The sequence below is a fragment of the Chiloscyllium plagiosum genome, unplaced genomic scaffold, assembly GCF_037043375.1.
Source record: "Chiloscyllium plagiosum isolate Xiang-an unplaced genomic scaffold, Cpla_swu_hap1 HiC_scaffold_7, whole genome shotgun sequence".
Classification (NCBI taxonomy): domain Eukaryota; kingdom Metazoa; phylum Chordata; class Chondrichthyes; order Orectolobiformes; family Hemiscylliidae; genus Chiloscyllium; species Chiloscyllium plagiosum.
In genome coordinates, this window is record NW_028270145.1 from 65,669,549 (window position 1) to 65,687,856 (window position 18,308).

Genomic DNA, 18,308 nt, shown 5'->3' on the forward strand with positions numbered 1-18,308 from the left:
TAGAATAAGGTGGGTAAACTTGCAGCATGGGTTAGTACCAGGAGTTCAATGTTGCAACCATTTTGGAGACATGGATAGAGCAGGGACAGGAATTTAGATGTTTCAGTAAGAACAGAGAAGATGGTAAAAGAGGGAGGTGTGTGGCATTGTTAGTGAAGGACAGTATTATAGTAGCAGAAAGGACATTTGAGGACTCGTCTACTGAGGTAGTATGGGCTGAGATTAGAAACACCATGGGAGAGGTCAACCTATTGGGAATTTTTTATAGGCCTCCGAATAGTTCCAGAAATGTAGAGGAATGGATAGCAAAGATAATTCTGGATAGCAGCAAGAGCAACAGGGTAATTGTTATGGGGAACTTTAACTTTCCAAATATTGACTGGAAATACTATAGTTCAATTACTTTAGATGGGTCAGCCTTTGTCTAATGTGTGCAGGATAGTTTCTTGACATCATATGTAGACAAGCCAACAAGGGGCGAGACCACATTAGATTTGGAACTGGGTAATGAACCAGGCCAGGCATTACATTTAGAGGTAAGTGAGTACTTTGGTGATAGTGATCACAATTTGGTTATGTTTACTTGAGCGATGGAAAGGGATAGGTATATATCACAGGGCAAGAGTTATAGCTGGGCGGAAGGCAATTATAATGAGATTAGAAAAGATTTAGGATGCATAGGATGGGCACAATTGAAATGTGGAGTTACTGCATGTCCTTCATAAGTATGTACCTTAGGCAGGGATGAAATGGTCGAACGCGGGAGCCGTGGTTTACTAAAGAAGTTGAATTTCTTGTTAGGAGGCAAAATGAGGCTTACGTTTGATGAGACAAGAAAGCTCAGTTAGGGCACTTGAGAGTTACAAGTTAGCCAGGAAAGACCTAAAGAGAGAGCTAAGAAGAACCAGGACAGGACTTGAGAAGTTGTTGGCAGATACAATCAAGGAAAACCCCAAAGCTTTCTATCAGTATATCAGGAATAAAAGAATGACTAGAGAAAGATTAGGGCCAATCAAGGATAGGAGTGGGAAGTTGTGCATGGAGTCTGAGGAGATAGGGGAAGCACTAAATGAACACTTTTTTGTCAGTATTCACACAAGAAAAAGACAATGTTGAAAATACTGAGATACAGGCTACTAGCCTGAAACGGGATTGACGTTCACAAGGAGGAGATGTTAGCAATTCTGGAAAGTGTGCAAATAGATAAGTCCCCTGGGCTGGATGGGATTTATCCGATGATTCTCTGGGAAGCCAGGGAGGAGATTGCAGAGCCTTTGGCTTTGATTTTTATGTCATCATTGTCTACACGAATAGTAAACAGAAGACTGGAGGATAGCAAATGTTGTCCCCTTGTTCAAGAAGGGGAGTAGAGACAATTTTTGTAAATATAGACCAATGAGTCTTACTTTTGTTGTGGGTGAAGTGTTGGAAAAGGTTGTAAGAGATAGGATTTATAATCATCTAGAAAGGAATTAGGGATAGTCAACACCGTTTTGTGAAGGGCAGATCTTGTCTCACAAACCTTATTGAGTTTTTTGAGATGGTGACCAAACAGGTGGATGAGGGTAAAGCGGTTGATGTGTATATCTACTTCAGTCAGGCATTTGATAAGGTTCCCTATGGTAGTCTATTGCACAAAATACAGAGGCATGGGATTGTGGGTGATTTAGCAGTTTGGATCAGAAACTGGCGAGCTGAAAGAAGACAGAGGGTGGTGGTTGATGGGAAATATTCATCCTGGAGTTCAATTACTAGTAGTGTACCGCAAGGATCCGTTTTGGGGCCGCTGTTGTTTGTAATTTTAATAAATGACCTAGGTGAGGGTGCAGAAGGGTGGGTTAGTAAATTTACGGATGACACTAAGGTCGGTGGAGTTGTCGATAGTGTGGAAGGATGTTGCAGGTTACAGAAGGACATAGATAAGCTGCTGAGTGAGGTTGAGAGGTGGCAAATGGAGTTTAATACAGAAAAGTGTGAGGTGATTCACTTTGGAAGGAGCAACAGGAATGAAGAGTACTGGGCTAGTGGTAAGATTCTTGCCAGTGTAGATGAGCAGAGAGATCGGTGTCCATGTACGTAGATCCCTGAAAGTTGATAGGGTTGTTAAGAAGGCATATGGTGTGTTAGCTTCTACTGGTAGAGGGATTGAGTTTCAGAGCCAAGAGGTCATGCTGCAGCTGTACAAAACTCTGGTACGGCCACACTTGGGAGTATTGCGTACAATTCTGGTCACCACATTATAGGAAGGATGTCGAAAGGGTCCAGAGGAGATTTACTACGATGTTGCCTGGTATGGAGGGAAGGTCTTATGAGGAAAGGCTGAGGGACTTGAGGCTGTTTTTGTTACAGAGAAGAAGATTAAGAGGTGACTTAATTGAGACATATAAGATAATCAGAGGGTTAGATAGGGTGGACAGTGAGAGCCTTTTTCCTTGGATGGTGATGGCTAGCACAAGGGGACATAGCTTTAAATTCAGGGGTGACAGATATAGGACAGATGTCAGAGGTAGTTTCTATACTCAGAGTAGTAGGGGTGTGGAATGCACTGTCTGTAACAATAGTAGACTCGCCAACATTAAGGGCATTTAAGTGGTCATTGGATAAACATAAGGGTCAAAATGGAAGAGTGTAGGATATATAGGTTTCAGATTGGTTGCACAGGTCAGCGCAACAGAGGGCCGAAGGGGCTGTTCTGCACTGTAATGTTCTACGTTCTACGTTCTAAAAGCCATAACCTCCTCGTCTTTGTACTTTATGCCTCCTCATAATGTCAAATTGCTTCTTCTGCTGAAAGCTTAAAAATTGCTGTCTTCTAATTCTTGATCCTACTGCCAAGAGGAACAATTTTCTCATATCTACTCCATCCAGCCATCCCTTATGATATTAAAAATTTCTTGCAAATATCCTTTAAGCCTTAATTTCTCCTTATAATTCAAGTATTGGTCAGAGTATTGAGTACAGGGGTTGGGAGGTCATGTTGCGGCTGTACAGGACATTGGTCAGGCCACTGTTGGAATATTGCGTGCAATTCTGGTCTCCTTCCTATCGGAAAGATGTTGTGAAACTTGAAAGGGTTCAGAAAAGATTTACAAGGATGTTGCCAGGGTTGGAGGATTTGAGCTATGGGGGGAGGCTGAATAGGCTGGGGCTGTTTTCCCTGGAGCATTAGAGGCTGAGGGGTGACCTTATAGAGGTTTACAAAATTATGAGGGGCATGGATAGGGTAAATAGACAAAGTCTTTTCCCTGGGGTCGGGAGTCCAGAACTAGAGGGCATAGGCTTAGGGTGAGAGGGGAAAGATAGAAAAGAGACCCAAGGGGAAACTTTTTCACGCAGAGGGTGGTACGTGTATGGAATGAGCTGCCAGAGGAAGTGGTGGAGGCTGGTACAATTACAACATTTAAGAGGCATTTGGATGGGTATATAAATAGGAAGGGTTTGGAGGGATATGGGCCGGGTGCTGGCAGGTGGGACTAGATTGGGTTGGGACATCTGGTCGGCATGGACGAGTTGGACCGAAGAGTCTGTTTCCGCGCGGTACATCTCTATGACTCTAAGTATGGCCTTTTCTGTGAAGTAAAGCTGCCTCAAATATAGTTCCTGAGTTAAGACAACATAAAAATTGTTCTCTGAAAGTTCACTGCATAATAATAGCCACTTACAGTGGCCTTCCTCTCTTTTATAATTCTGTTTTCTTATTTACTTCTGTTTCTAGTCCTCCAGATCTCAAGATAGTTCCAGTAAACGATGCATGCCAGCAGTGAAATGAAGAGGGAGACCACATACCAAAATAATTCCAGAAGTTAAGAGCAACCTGACAAGAAAAACAGCAGCCAAGATGTAGGTTTGATATGATCCCTTCAAATAATCCTTTTGTGGGTGGCACGGTGGCTCAGTGGTGAACAATGCAGCCTCACAGCACCAGGGACCCGGGTTCCATTCCAGCATCGGGCGACTGTCCGTGAGGAGTTTGTATATTTCCATGTGTCTGCATGTGTTTCCTCCGGATGCTACGGTTTCCTCCCACAATCCAAAGATGTGCAGGTTAGGTGGATTAGCCAAGCTAAATTGCACAGTGTTATGTGCATTAGTCAGGGGAAATGTAGAAAAATAAGGGAATGGGTCTGGGTGGGTTACTCTTCGGAGGGTCGGTGTGGACTTGCTGGGCCAAATGGACTGTTTCCACACTGTAGGGATTCTTCCTGTTAGTTACTGCTACATGATGCTGGGCAGTTTCAACAATTTGAGAGACAGACACTGGGGGAATATCAAAAATTTGTAACATTCAGGAACATACACCAGTTGTTCACATGTCTTCATTCCTGAAGTTGGCGCTGAAGACGAGAGAAGACTGATCCTAAACGGCAGGCAGTTTGCTTTTGCACATTCCTTGCCTATTATGTTGATTGCTCAGGCAGTCATTCAGCACTCCTACAGATAGGTGTTATACAATTAAATTTCTGAGTATTTCTTTAAATAGTACGAAATATTGTCACCCTAGATTGATTCCTATCCCTGGATAATCTACTAGGAGGCAACCATTACCACAAGTTTCAATAAACCCATAAAAACAATTCTCAATATTGCATAGAATGCTTGCTGGCAAAATAATACCCTTCGAAATGGTTGATTGATGAATATTTTATAACTCACTCTTTTGTGTATTTTAGGAGCTTTCCAAACAGGTAATTGTATTTCCAAATGTGGAGAAAACTAAACAATCAATAATCAGAAATAGAAATGCAATATTAGCAGCTAAATATCTCAAATTGAGCAGTTACAGTAAAAGAACAAAGGATCACAGTTTAGAGCAAAATTGAACATTTTAATGTTATACTTTTGAACGTGAAAATGGATTTGCATAATTAGCTACCATCCCCAAAAAATTAATGCAGCATATTTAAAAAAATACCTTTGCATTTATTAGTTGTCTTGTCCAGGATGGCCTTTGTTGATACTATTTTGCCATACCTAGGAAACAAAAGAGAATGAAGGACATTAAAAGAACTATTGCTGCAACTGTAAAATTTCTGAAAATGTTGTAGGTCTGCCAAAACATCATAATTGACTCCTCTCTATTACAGGAGAAAGTGAGGACTGCAGATGCTGGAGGTCAGAGCTGAAAATGTGTTGCTGGAAAAGCACAGCAGGTCAGGCAGCATCCAAGGAGCAGGAGAATCGACGTTTCGGGCATGAGCCCTTCTTCAGGAAAGGGCTGAAGAAGGGCTCATGCCCAAAACATCGATTCTCCTGCTCCTTGGATGCTGCCTTACTCACTGTGCTTTTCCAGCAACACATTTTCAGCTCCTCTCTATTACAGATAAATATTACTTTGAAATATTCTGCAGGTTATAGGTCCAAACTACCACTCCTACAGGCAGCAAGAAAGGCAGGACATCCAATTCAGTGACTAAAAAGGGAGTGATTGTAATCACAAATTTATTTTAGGTCTTTCCAATTCCCACCACCAACCCCCATCAACATCAACAAATTATATTTGAATGTACTCATGACGCATCACTTGGTTGAAAATGCACAAAAAGATACAAACTGTTCCATTTTTTCATAGGGAAGTAAAGTCAGGACAGTGCTGCCTGGGAGGAGAACTTGCAGGTGGTGGTGTTCCAATGTATCTACTGCTCTTATCCTTCTGGATGGTAGTGCTCGTGGGTTTGAAAGGGGCTGTCTCAGGAGCCTTGGTGAATTTCTGCAAGCATCGTGCAGATGTTACATACAGTTTACTACTGTGCATTAGTTTGCAGAGGCAGTGAATGTTTGATGAGGATGTAGTACTAATCACGTTGGATATTCTTGTCTCAAATAGTGTCAAACTTCTCAAGTACTATCGGAGTTCTACCCATCCAGGCAAATTGGAGTATTTCATCTCATTCCTGACTGCTGCCTTGCAAATGGTGGACAGACAATGAGAAGTCAAGAGCAGAGTTATTTGTGTCAGGATTCCTACTGTCTGGCCCGTGTTTGAAGCTACAGTATTTATGCAGCTAGTCCAGTTCAGATACTGGACAATGGTAACCCAAATGATGTTGATAATGGGGTCTGATGCCATTGACCATTGGCTGCATCAGTGTGTGAAAATTCACGAATGATGCAAATCACTGTGCAATCATCAAACATCACCATTTCTGATCTTATGATGAAGGCACTGATTTATCAGCTGAAAACAGTTCAGCCTTGGACACAACCCTGAAGAATTCCTGCAGAGATGTCATTAAGCAGAGGTGACTGGTCTCCAATAACCACACATCTTCCATCTTTATCCCTGATATCCAGATTCTAATATTGCTTGGGTTTCTTGATCCACACTCAGTCAAAAGCTGCCTTTATGTTACAATATCACTTCATCTCTGAAGTTTAGCTCTCTTGCCCATGTTTGAATGAAGGCTGTAATCAAGTCATTACCTTACAGAATCCAAACTGAGTGTTAGTGAGTATGTTAGTGCTAAGCCAGGGCTGCATGATAGCACTGCTGATTACCTATTCCATCACTTTGATCAAAATTAGACTGATGGAACATCAACTAGGTGGGACGGATTTCTCCTGATTAGTGGGTACAGGTCATACTTGGGCAATTTTCCACATGATCCAATAGATGCCAACATTGTAACTGTAATGGAAGAGCTTGGTTAGGAGCATAGCAAGTTCTAGAGCACACAATTTCAGTACTTTTGACTAAATACTGTCAGATCCTTTGCCACAACCAGTAGTTTCAATTGTTCTTGATGTCACATGGAATGAACTGGCTGTAGAGTGGTATCCATGACACGAGCGGGACCTGGAGAAAACCAGAACAGATCATCCAGACTGCACTTACAGCTGAATACTATCGTCTTGTTGTTTGCCCAGATGAATTGGGCTCCCCTATTATCATAGGTGGGGAGGTTAGTGATGCTCCCACTTTTAGAAGTCATAGAAATGTACAGCATGGAAACAGACCCTTCAGTCCAACCGTCCATGCCGACCAGATATCCCAACCCAATCTAGTCCCACCTGCCAGCACCCAGCCCATATCCCTCCAAACCCTTCCTATTCATATACCTATCCAAATGCCTCTTAAATATTGCAATTGTACCAGCCTCCAACACTTCCTCTGGCAGCTCATTCCATACACGTACCACCCCTTAGGTCCCTTTTATATCTTTCCCCTCTCACCCTAAACCTGTGCCCTCTAGTTCTGGACTCCCGCACTCCAGGGAAAATACTTTGTCTATTTTTCCTATCCATGCCCCTCAATTTTGTAAACCTCTATAAGGTCACCCCTCAGCCTCCGATGCTCCAGGAAAACAGCCCCAGCCTGTTCAGCCTCTCCCTATAGCTCAAATCCTCCAACCCTGGCAATATCATTGTAAACCTTTTCTGAACCCTTTCAAGTTTCACAACATCTTTCCGATAGGAAGGAGACCAGAATTGCACACAATATTCCAACAGTGGCCTAACCAATGTACTGTACAGCCTCAACATGACCTCCCAACTCCTGTACTCAATATTCTGACCAATAAAGGAAAGCATACCAAACGCCTTCTTCACTATCCTATCTACCTGCGACTGCACTTTCAAGGAGCTATGAACCTGCACTCCAAAATCTCTATGTTCAGCAACACTCCCTAGGACCTTACCATTAAGTGTATAAGTCCTGCTAAGATTTGCTTTCCCAAAATGCAGCACCTCGCATTTATCGCAATTAAACTCCATCTGCCACTTCTCAGCCCATTGGCCCATCTGGTCCGAATCCTGTTGTAATCTGTTGTAATCTGACATAACCCTCTTCGCTGTCCACTACACCTCCAATTTTGGTGTCATCTGCAAACTTACTAACTGTACCTCTTATGTTCACATCCAAATCAGTTCTGTAACTGACAAAAAGTAGAGGACCCAGCACCAATCCTTGTGGCACTCCACTGGTCACAGGCCTCCATCTGAATAACAACCCTCCACCACCACCCTCGGTCTACTACCTTTGAGCCAGTTCTGTATCCAAATGGCGAATTCTCCCTGTATTCCATGAGATTTAACCTTGCTAATCAGTCTCCCATGGGGAACCTTGTCGAACACCTTACTGAAGTCCATATAGAGCACATCTACCGCTCTGCCCTCATCAATCTACTTTGTTACTTCTTTAAAAAACTCAATCAAGTTTGTGAGGCATCATTTCCCATGCACAAAACCAATTTGACTATCCTTAATCAGTCCTTGCCTTTCCAAATACATGTACATCCTGTTCCCTCCAACAACTTGCCCACCACCGACGTCAGGCTCACTGGTCTGTAGCCACTTTGAATCCCCTCGCCTGGCTTGTCCTTACCACCCTTCTTAAACAGTGGCACCATGTTAGTCAACCTCCAGTCCCCTAGCACCTCACCTGTGACTATCGATGATACAAATATCTCAGCAAGAGGCTCAGCAATCATGTCTCTAGCTTCCCACAGAGTTCTCGGGTACACCTGATCAGGTCCTGGGGATTTATTCACCTTTATGCGTTTCAAGACATCCAGCACTTCCTCCTCTGTAATATGGACATTTTGCAAGGTGTCACCATTTATTCCGCTACTTTCTATATCTTCTATATCCTTTTCACAGTAAGTATTGATGCAAAATAAATGCCCCATCTCCAGCGGCTCCACACAAAGGCCGCCTTGCTGATCTTTGAGGGGCCCTATTCTCTCCCTAGTTATCCTGTTGTCCTTAATGTACTTGTAAAAACCCTTTGGATTTTCCTTAATTCTATCTACCAATGCAATTTCATATCCCCTTTTGCCCTCCTGATTTCCTTGTTAAGTATACTCCTACTTCCTTTATACTCTTCTAAGAATTCACTCAATCTCTCCTGTCTATACCTGACATATGCTTCCTTCTTTTTCTTAACCAAACCCTCAATTTCTTTGTCATTCAGCATTCCCTATACCTACCAGCCTTTCCTTTCACCCTAACAGGCATATACTTTCTCTGGATTCTTGTTATCTCATTTCTGAAGGCTTCCCATTTTCCAGCCGTCCATTTACCTGTGAACATCTGCCCCCAATCAGCTTTCGAAAGTTCTTGCTGAAGACCATCAAAATTGGCCTTTTTCCAATTTAGAACTTCAACTTTTAGATCCGGTCTATCCTTTTCCATCACTATTTTAAATATAATAGAATTACGGTCGCTGGCCCCAAAGTGTTCCCCCACTGACACCTTCAGTCACCTGCCCTGCCTTATTTCCCAAGAGGTCAAGTTTTACACCTTCTCTAGTAGGTACATCCACATACTGTATCAGAAAATTGTCTTGTACACACTTAATAAATTCCTCTCCATGTAATTCCTTAACACTATGGCAGTCCCAGTCTATGCTTGGAAAGTTAAAATCCCCGACCATAACCACCCTATTATTCTTACAGATAGCTGAGGTCTCCTTACAAGTTTGTTTCTCAATTTCCCTCTCACTATTAGGAGGTCTATAATACAATCCCAATAAGGTGATCGTCCCTGTCTTATTTCTCAGTTCCACCCAAATAATTTCCCTGGATGTATTTCCAGGAATATCCTCCCTCAGGATAGCTGTAATGCTATCCCTTATCAAAAACGCCATTCCCCCTCCTCTCTCCAAGTTGTGGAATCATTTAGCCCTGTCTTTCACTTGCTGCTTAAGAGTAGATAGGTATGCTGTGAGGACAAGTCATCCTGTATTGTAACTTCACCGGGTTGATACCTTGTATTCCGGTTTCCCAGGTGCTGGCATGCCCTCCTGCATAATTCATTGAAACCAGGTTTGAGCCCTAGCTGGATGATAATGTAGAATGTGGGATGTACCAGGCCATGTGGTTGCAGATTTTGTCAGTAAACTTCTGCTGCTGCTCAGTTTATACTCAGTCTCAAGTTGCTAGGTCTGATGTTTTAAAATAAATAAATGTCTTGAGAATCCAGATTACCATTGATTAACCTGACCAGCCTGTGTAGCAAGAACAATAATGGAAAAAAAAAAGACAGTGCTCTTAATGTGGTAAGGCAACAAGACACTACACAGCAAGACATTCATAACTTCCTCAGATAGAAGAGCAAAATTAGGCCATTTGGCCCACTGAGGCTGCTCTGCCATTTAAATCATGGCTGATATGCTCCTCACTCCCATTTTCCTGCCTTCTTCCCATAACTCTTCAACCCATTACCAGTTAAAACTCTGTATAACTCCTCTTTAAAATTTACTCACAATACAGTCTTAGTCTAATATATCCTGTTATCTTAAATAAAATGTAATATATTACTACTTATTACTGAAGTATACCTGTGTTTTGAAGCCTTATAAATAGTTAAGCCGTCATCACTTACATCCTATTAGGCTCTGCAATATCAGTGTTACAAGGAGATTTGATGGTAGCACATCTACTCAAAGATGATCCTCGCAGAACTCGGCCCTAGCTGTGAAAACCTAACAATGATTAAAAGCTTGTTCAAAGAACCACACCTTAAGAATCAATTTCAACAGCCCTCGAGGCAAACACCTTACAATCTTTCATGTCACAAAGAAACTGTTCTGGAAGAATGGTGAAGCCTCCAAACTATCTGAATATGCTAAGTCTAAGACTCAGGAGGAAAGGGGTAGTGGGGTAGGGGTAGCACAAATATTAATTTGTGAGAAAAACATGGATGGAGATACTGTACAAGGAAATGGCTGGGAATGAGTTAATGCTAAAACAGCATTAACCTTAATTGCATGAGGACTTGGCTGGGGAAAGGCAGAACATCTTAGAATCTTTAAGGACACAGACTGATTATCATAGACCTGCCATGGATCTGAGTAATGAAATCCACCTTCTAATGTAATTTGCACCAGATTGTTATCAAGCAATAGACTGCATCTTGTTTAAGACAAAATCGTCTTTCATTATGGTTGTTCTCAAGCACATTGAAGACCCAACAAGAAAAGGAGGATGCTGGCAGCGATCTACCCAACCACATGTTAGCAGTGGTTATCACTATGTGCTCATAAAACTTAAGAGACCCCTTAGTACAGTTCTTCACTGAAGAGAGATCAAAGAAAGTGATCCCGACTAGAACAAAGGGCACGTGACCAGCAAATAGATTTATACCTCTTTCACAACCTCAAGTAAGACTGTATCATTTCATTTGTATTTCTTTACTGTAGACAGAAAAGGGATCATTTTAAAATCTGCCTGCCTACAACTACATGGTTGGCTGCTGGACAGCTGACCGGCTTGTGGACATGTACAATATTGCTTGAAGTCTGCACACCTCCAGATGATTGGAGAAAATGTGGCAGAAAATACAGAAAGCCTAAAGAAAGCCAGTTCTCCTCTCTCACTTCTTGCTGTATTTTTGTTGCTTCTGACCAATAAGTCAGAGACTTTATAATTTTAGAACCTGTCACTCTTCACCTTCTGCAGGGAGGCAAAAACCACCCAAAGAGACATGGAAGAACACCAAGACTGGGAAGCAAAAAGATCATCTCAATGAATGTTGCCAGGATCTATCGAACGGCCTTCCCAGTTTTTCCCCTGTACCCATAACACTTAACCAGTAGGAGTTATATGTCGGCAGTTCAGAGTTGTTTACCTGTAGCTAGAATCTATTATTTTGTAATAAATAGTAATTCTGTTAAGTACAACAAACTGGTCCACATTTTGTTCGCCCGAGTCTAAAGAAACAGGCAAAAGGACAATTTCTGCACACTTCAATAAAATCTTTAACTTTTGTGACAACTCCGGGAATAACAGGGCTTCATTTGCACCATGCTTTCAGAGTGAGACATGATGCTCAGAATATCTCAAAAGCACTTTACAGTCAAATAAACATATCTGAAATGTAGCTTCTATTGATATCTGGAAAATACAGCAGCCAAACAATGCATTGCAAGTTTACACAACAGCAATATGATAATAACCTCATAATGCTCTACTGATGCTAATTGAGGGATAAATATTGGCCGTGACACAGATGAGGACTCCCTTCCTGTAGCATGCATTTTTTGTTTTATGTTCATTAGACAGCACAGGGCCTCTATTTAATAGCTCATCCAAAAATTGGCATGTCTGACAGGGTAGCATGCCCTCAAGTACCTCACAGAAAAATCAACCTCGATTTTAGTGCTCTGGTCTCTCAAGATACAAGTGAACCCACAGAATTCTGAGGTCATGGCTCAGTCAAAGCTGACAAGTCTTTTTGTATGCATGCATACACACACCTTCTAAAGAATTGTCTGATAAATAACTGTAAATCAGAAAAAAAATGTATACATTCTGCAGAACCTATGGCTGTCACATACTTGAGCCTGCCAAGATATGACAGTGACAAACATTATAGTATTTTGTTCAAAATTGACATCAGAATTAAAGAAACAACAAAATACATACACCTTACATTAGACATCAAGACTTTTTTCATTCATTCATGGGATGTGGGCAATGCTGATTAAGTCAGCATTTATTGCCCATCCCCAATTAACCAGACAGCAGTTAAGAGTCAATCACATTGCTGGGGGTTTTGAAACACATATCGGCCAGACCAGATAACAACAACAGATTTTCTTCCCTAAAGTTCATGGGAGAGCCAGATGGTTTTTTACATCAACAACAAACATGGTTACCATTAGGCTGTGTTTTTTTAAATTTCAGATTTTTATTGAATTTAAATTTCACCATCTGCTGTACTGGGATTCAAACCAAATGCTCCCAGAACATTAGCCTGGGCCTTTGGATTACTAGTCCAGTAAACGAACACAATACCACTACCTCATTCATACTTCATGTATTGCCCGACAACACATGAAAGGATACAGAATGAAACTCTTCACAAATAGCATCCCTCCTGAACATAAAGTTTCCCATTTCTCAATTCATCTGTCTTTGTAGTGACGTAGGTTTCCAATGCTCCTGATTTTAGAGTCTATGCAATGGACGATGAGTTCTTGAATGCTACTGCCAGGAATGTAGATGAAATGTTCCCAGTATGCACAGTGCCTTGACATCATGCTTTATAACCAAATCCAGCTGTCTCTGCCTTGCTGGCTTCCCAGTTATTTGGAACACAACACTTCATTGTCAATTCGGACTTGGTGTGTGAGAGAGACACACAAGAGAGATACAAGAGGGAATTAAAAGTTCAGATGAGCAAAGGTAGGAAAGAAAAAGAATGGGAAAGAAATGATAACAAGGAGGAGTAAGGGGGTGGAAGAGAGAGAGAGCGCGTGCGAGAAGAGAAAGGGTGGAGGAGTGAGTGAGAAGAAAGAAAGAGCGTGAGCATTAGAGAAAGAGAGAGAGAGAGAACACCAGAAAAAAAGTGTTAAAAATAAAGAGAAAGAGAGATAGAGAGAAGGAAAAAATAAGAAAGAGGCACACAGGTTGACTGTGTGCTTAGTAGAGACCACGGAAGAAAAAGTTCATGTTTGTTCATGCTTTATTTGTGAAATAGGTCAATTTGGTGCTTTTCCTGAAGAATGGAACACCTCAACTCTCTAACGTGAGAGTCCGTGAACCATGTTAGATTAGATTCCCTACAGTATGGAAACAGGCCCTTCAGCCCAATGTTCTACACAGACCCTCCAAGGAGTAACCCACCCAGACCCATTCCCCTACCCTATATTTACCTCTGACTAATGCACCTAACACTATGGGCAATTTAGCATGGCCAATTCACCTAACCTGCACACCTTTGGATTGTGGGACATCACCCGAAGTGGGACTCGAATCCGGGTCCCTGGCGCTGTGAGGCAGCAGTGCTAACCACTGAGTCACCGTGCCGCCCCATAAACTTTGTTTTAGCAAAGTTAAAGTTCAACAAAGTTATCAATTTTATTTTAAATGCTTTTTAATATTTCTTTCTATTCGATCGTATGATGAGGGCTTTGATGGCTCGGCCAACATTTATTGCCCATCCCCAACTGCCCTCTCGGGGCAGAGTCAACCACATTGGTGTGGGGCTGGAGTCACATGTAGGCTAGACCAGGTAAGGATTGCAGTTTCCTTCCTTAAAGGACATTAGTGAATCAATTAGGTTTTTCCTGACAACTCATAATGGAACCACGGTCATTATTAGACTCTTAATTCCAGATATTTCTTGAACTCAAATTCCTTCTTCTGCTATGATGGGATTCAAACCTGGATCCCCAGAACATTTCCTGGGTCTCTGGGTTTACAGCCCCGGGATAATACCACTGAGCTGCTGCCTCCCCGATTGATGTCATTAAATTCACAAAATGTTGTTCCTAGCAAATACATTTTTGGTGAATAAGCGTATGTACTCTGTAGAAGTATCATATAACTCATTTTGAATTTAAAGTTTGGATTTATTTAGTTGCATCGGTCGCAGAGTGGAAAAAAATGTGATCAAACGTGAATACAGGTCTCCTACACAACTGACTGACTTGTGATCAAATGTCATCTGATCAAATCTTTGAGACTACTGCAAATTAAGGTTAGCTATCCTGTAGCTACTACGTGCATGATTGTTGTTGCAAATTTACAGTCAACTTAGGGACTGGTTTGGGCTGTGGATAAATCCAGTTTCCAAGTCAGTTGAATTGTTGTGTTTAACACATGTGTGAAGCTCTCAGTTACAATTATCACAAAAATATTACCATCCTACTATTTCCTCTTTCTTTTCAACATCTGCTATTCTTTTTGCAACTTCCTGACATTATTCTGAAGAATCAGGAATGAAAATTGCAAGAAAGACAATAAATTTTACAAGTTGGTAGCCAGTTACAGAATCAACAAATAATGGAAACCGGTTTAGGCTGATTCACAATGAGATCATCTCAGACTTGCCTTTGTACAATAAAACAAAATATAGCAAGCCATCGTTGGAATCAAATTGCTGGGTAGCTTATAATAGTGAGAAACAGTTTTGGTCCATTAAAATTTTCAGCAGTTTTATACCATTTTCTTGAAATACGTTTCATGTTGCATTCAGCTGAACTGATTAACGAGAAACTTTTGATTTTCAGCTGCAAATTTACTGTGTCCTGGAATGTGTTGACAAACTTCATAATGAATTATAAGTAACTAACGTTCTTTAAGGAGGTTACAAACTAGCTTCCAGTTTTACTAGACATTTATTTATACTCATATCATTCTTATAACAAGCAAAATTAAGACACAGGGCTTGCAGGAGTAGGCTATTTTCAAACACATTTTTAAATTATGAAATAATATTAAGAAATGAAGCAAGCACTGTACAAGGCACACCCAGCCTATCCGGTAGAACGACAAATGCCTCAGGCATTAAAATCACATGCTCATAAATCCTTTATTCCATCATGGCCCTGCAAAAGATTTTTTTTGAAGTACCTCTCCACCACTATTTAAATTTTGTAAATAAAAACTAGCATATTCTGATGAATGAAAATGTTCAAAACATTAGCCTAGCTCTATGTTTTTGATGCATTTACAGCATTACATTTTCAAACCCAATAATTCCTTACCTTGTAGCCATTATCTGGTGATCATCCAGAATTTTAGCTGAACATAGTTTTCCCACAAGTTGTTTAAGCAATGTAACTGATCTCTTTTGCCATTTGAAAGCTTGAATTCTAAAATAACTTACTCACTGTACTCTTTGACTATTACCTAAATCAACTCTAACTTGTGCACACACCACCGCCCAAATTCTACTCAATATGAAATGCTGCTTGATTATTAATATTAACCTCTCCAACTTACATTGGATCTTGTTTTCCACTGCACTGAATTCAAAACGGTTGACCTTAATTTAGAATTTCTCTTTAGCCTTTCACTATTTTGCCTCTATAACTTAGTGCTGCCACTCCACCCATAGAAATGCAGGCTACAAAATCTGTAACATCAAATCACTGAATCTTTATATCCCTAAATACTGCCCTCCTAAAAATGAAAGGCAATGCCCCTTCTGCACTCCTTTTTGGGTCGCTCTACTGCCATTTAGAGTCATTCTATCATAAGGGCCACTTTTTTTCTGTATTTTTGATTGTGGACAAAAATGGAAAATGCTTTGAACACCAAGGAAAGTGGAATGGATTACTACATACTTTAAAACAGGCTACAGACACTCCTTCGTGCTGATTACACTGCTGCTTGTTCAAGCACGAGACAAAGTCACTCCATGAGCTAGAGCTGGGGGTATGCATGATGGGAGATTCAGCAAACAAATAGTTGATTGATCCTTGGAGTGGTGACCCGTTGTCCATGATGAAGGTCATCTGCCTGCCAACAATTATGTGATTGGCTCTCAGATGGCTGAGCAGCCATTTGGGTGGGATCAAGGAGGTCAAAAGCTTTCGGACCTCCAGAAAGGAAGGTGCTGCCTTTCTTTCCATAATAAAAAATACCTAGAGCCTAAAGAAAGCCAGCTTAATTTTCCTTCAACAACTGCTCTAAGCTGTTGCTTTAAACCAATAGGTTAGAGACCTAATCTGCTGTCAGTCATTCTGTGCTGCCTGCAAATAAGCAAAGGCACCTGGGGGAGAGAGATTAAGGAACTGGCAAGGCATCTCAGTGGATCATCCAACTGAACTGCTTTCACAATTTTTCCCTCCATCTGTAACACCAACTTTTTTTCTTTTTTTACTCACTGCCTATGTCTATATATGAATGTAGGGGATGTTCAGAAGACAGTTAGAGTTCTAACTTATAGAGTCTCACATCAACAGTTCATAATTGTTTAGCAATAGCTAAAATCTATTGCCATAATTTTATCCTGCCCGAGAAATTAACAATATCCTCAAAAACCGTAAAGTACATCCAATTCTTTCTGAAAGTGTTAATCATAATGACTGTACAAAATTAAAGTTACGCTAAATCTTTATAAATCACTAGTTAGGCTTCAGCAAGAATATTATGACCAATTTGCAGCATGATATTTTTGGAATAATGTCAAATCTGTGAAGGGGGTACAGGGGAGGTTAACCAGAATGATGCAAGGGTAGAGGGAATTCAGTTACACAGGCAAAATATGTTGCTCTGCATAAAACAATACCAAGTTAAAGTCTTAACAGAGACATTAAGGCTAGAGTAAATAAGAAATAATTTCAATTGTAAATGATGTGATGATGCCATCATATTGCAGCCTACACATTCTAATTATACATTTTGTAAAATATCCTGAATGGGCATTTCAGATGACAAAGGTCTTGAAACGTTCTGACTTTCTGATAGGAAGGAAATGCATTCTCACAAGACGTAGTACAGGAAACACATTTAATTGTAGTTGCTAAATAAAGTAAAAATGCTAACTTGCTTTTCTGCAGTTGAGTGCAGGGGTTGGTAGACATTATTATCAAGGTGAAAGATGGGATACACAGTGTAACGACAACATGAGGAGTTTATCCCTACTTTTCTTATAAACATATAAATTGCAACCTTGAGGACTTGGCAGAGTCAGAAACGGGTCGATACCAGCAATTATAAGAAAGTATAGCTGATTGAAACTAAACGTTGAGGAAACAGTTCTTTGGTTTTTTTGCCAGATATTAAAAATATCATTGCACATTATTTAAACTAAACTTCAAAAAGAAAATCCTCCCAAGCAACTCATAGCTGTTTAAAATTTTGAAAAATATTGTTATAATTACTGAAAAGTAACCAGGAACATGATAAAAAAAACTGCAAATTGAATTGTGACTTTGCCTTGTAATGGCCTTTCGATTAAAATAAAATTCTAATTCTCACATTCATGCCATGAAATTGTCAACCAATGCTGGGAGTTCTAATTGAGAAAAATCTAATCCATTAAACATAAACAAAAATAAGGACAAGCCCAATCCTATGTATAATCTTCTCTCAAAGAGCTAATAGCACACATTAAATTCCAGTTTTTAGTGACTTCAACAGGGTTGCAGGGTGGGAGAGAGAAGAGGGGAGAACATGCAGCCTTGATATGTTTTGAAAACTAACTTGCTCTTCTGACAATCAGAAACATGGAGAATGTTAGCAGCAGTAGTCCATTTGGCCCTTCAAGACTGCTCCCCCATCATGGCTGATCATTGTACTCAGTACCATCATCTTGCTTTATCCCCATACCCTCCGATTCTGTTAGCTCCAAGAACTATATCTAATCCTTTCTTGAAAACATTCAATGTTTTCACCTCAATATCTTTCTGTGACAGAGAATTCCACAGGCTCAACATCTCTGGTGAAGAAATTTCTCATCTCAATCCGGAATGGCATACCTGTAGCCTTAAACTGTGACCTGGTTCTGGACTCCCCAGTCATTGGAAACATTCTACCTGCATTTACTCTTTGTCATTGTGTTGGAATTTTATAAATTTCTGTGAGGTCCTGCCTCATTCTCCTAAACCCTTGTGAATATATTCCAAACTAATCCAG

General features: G+C 40.7%; 1 protein-coding gene across 5 annotated transcripts in view; it reads right to left on the reverse strand.

The window, feature by feature from the left end:
- The window catches only part of LOC122551628 (RNA-binding motif, single-stranded-interacting protein 1-like), a 210,437-nt gene that overhangs the window by 122,036 nt on the left and 70,093 nt on the right, over positions 1-18,308 (reverse strand). For all 5 annotated transcript variants that reach the window (XM_043693851.2, XM_043693850.2, XM_043693854.2 and 2 more), the window contains exon 3: positions 4,913-4,971. In XM_043693851.2, coding sequence (XP_043549786.1) covers positions 4,913-4,971 — 59 coding nt within the window. The remainder of the gene's footprint in view (positions 1-4,912; positions 4,972-18,308) is intronic.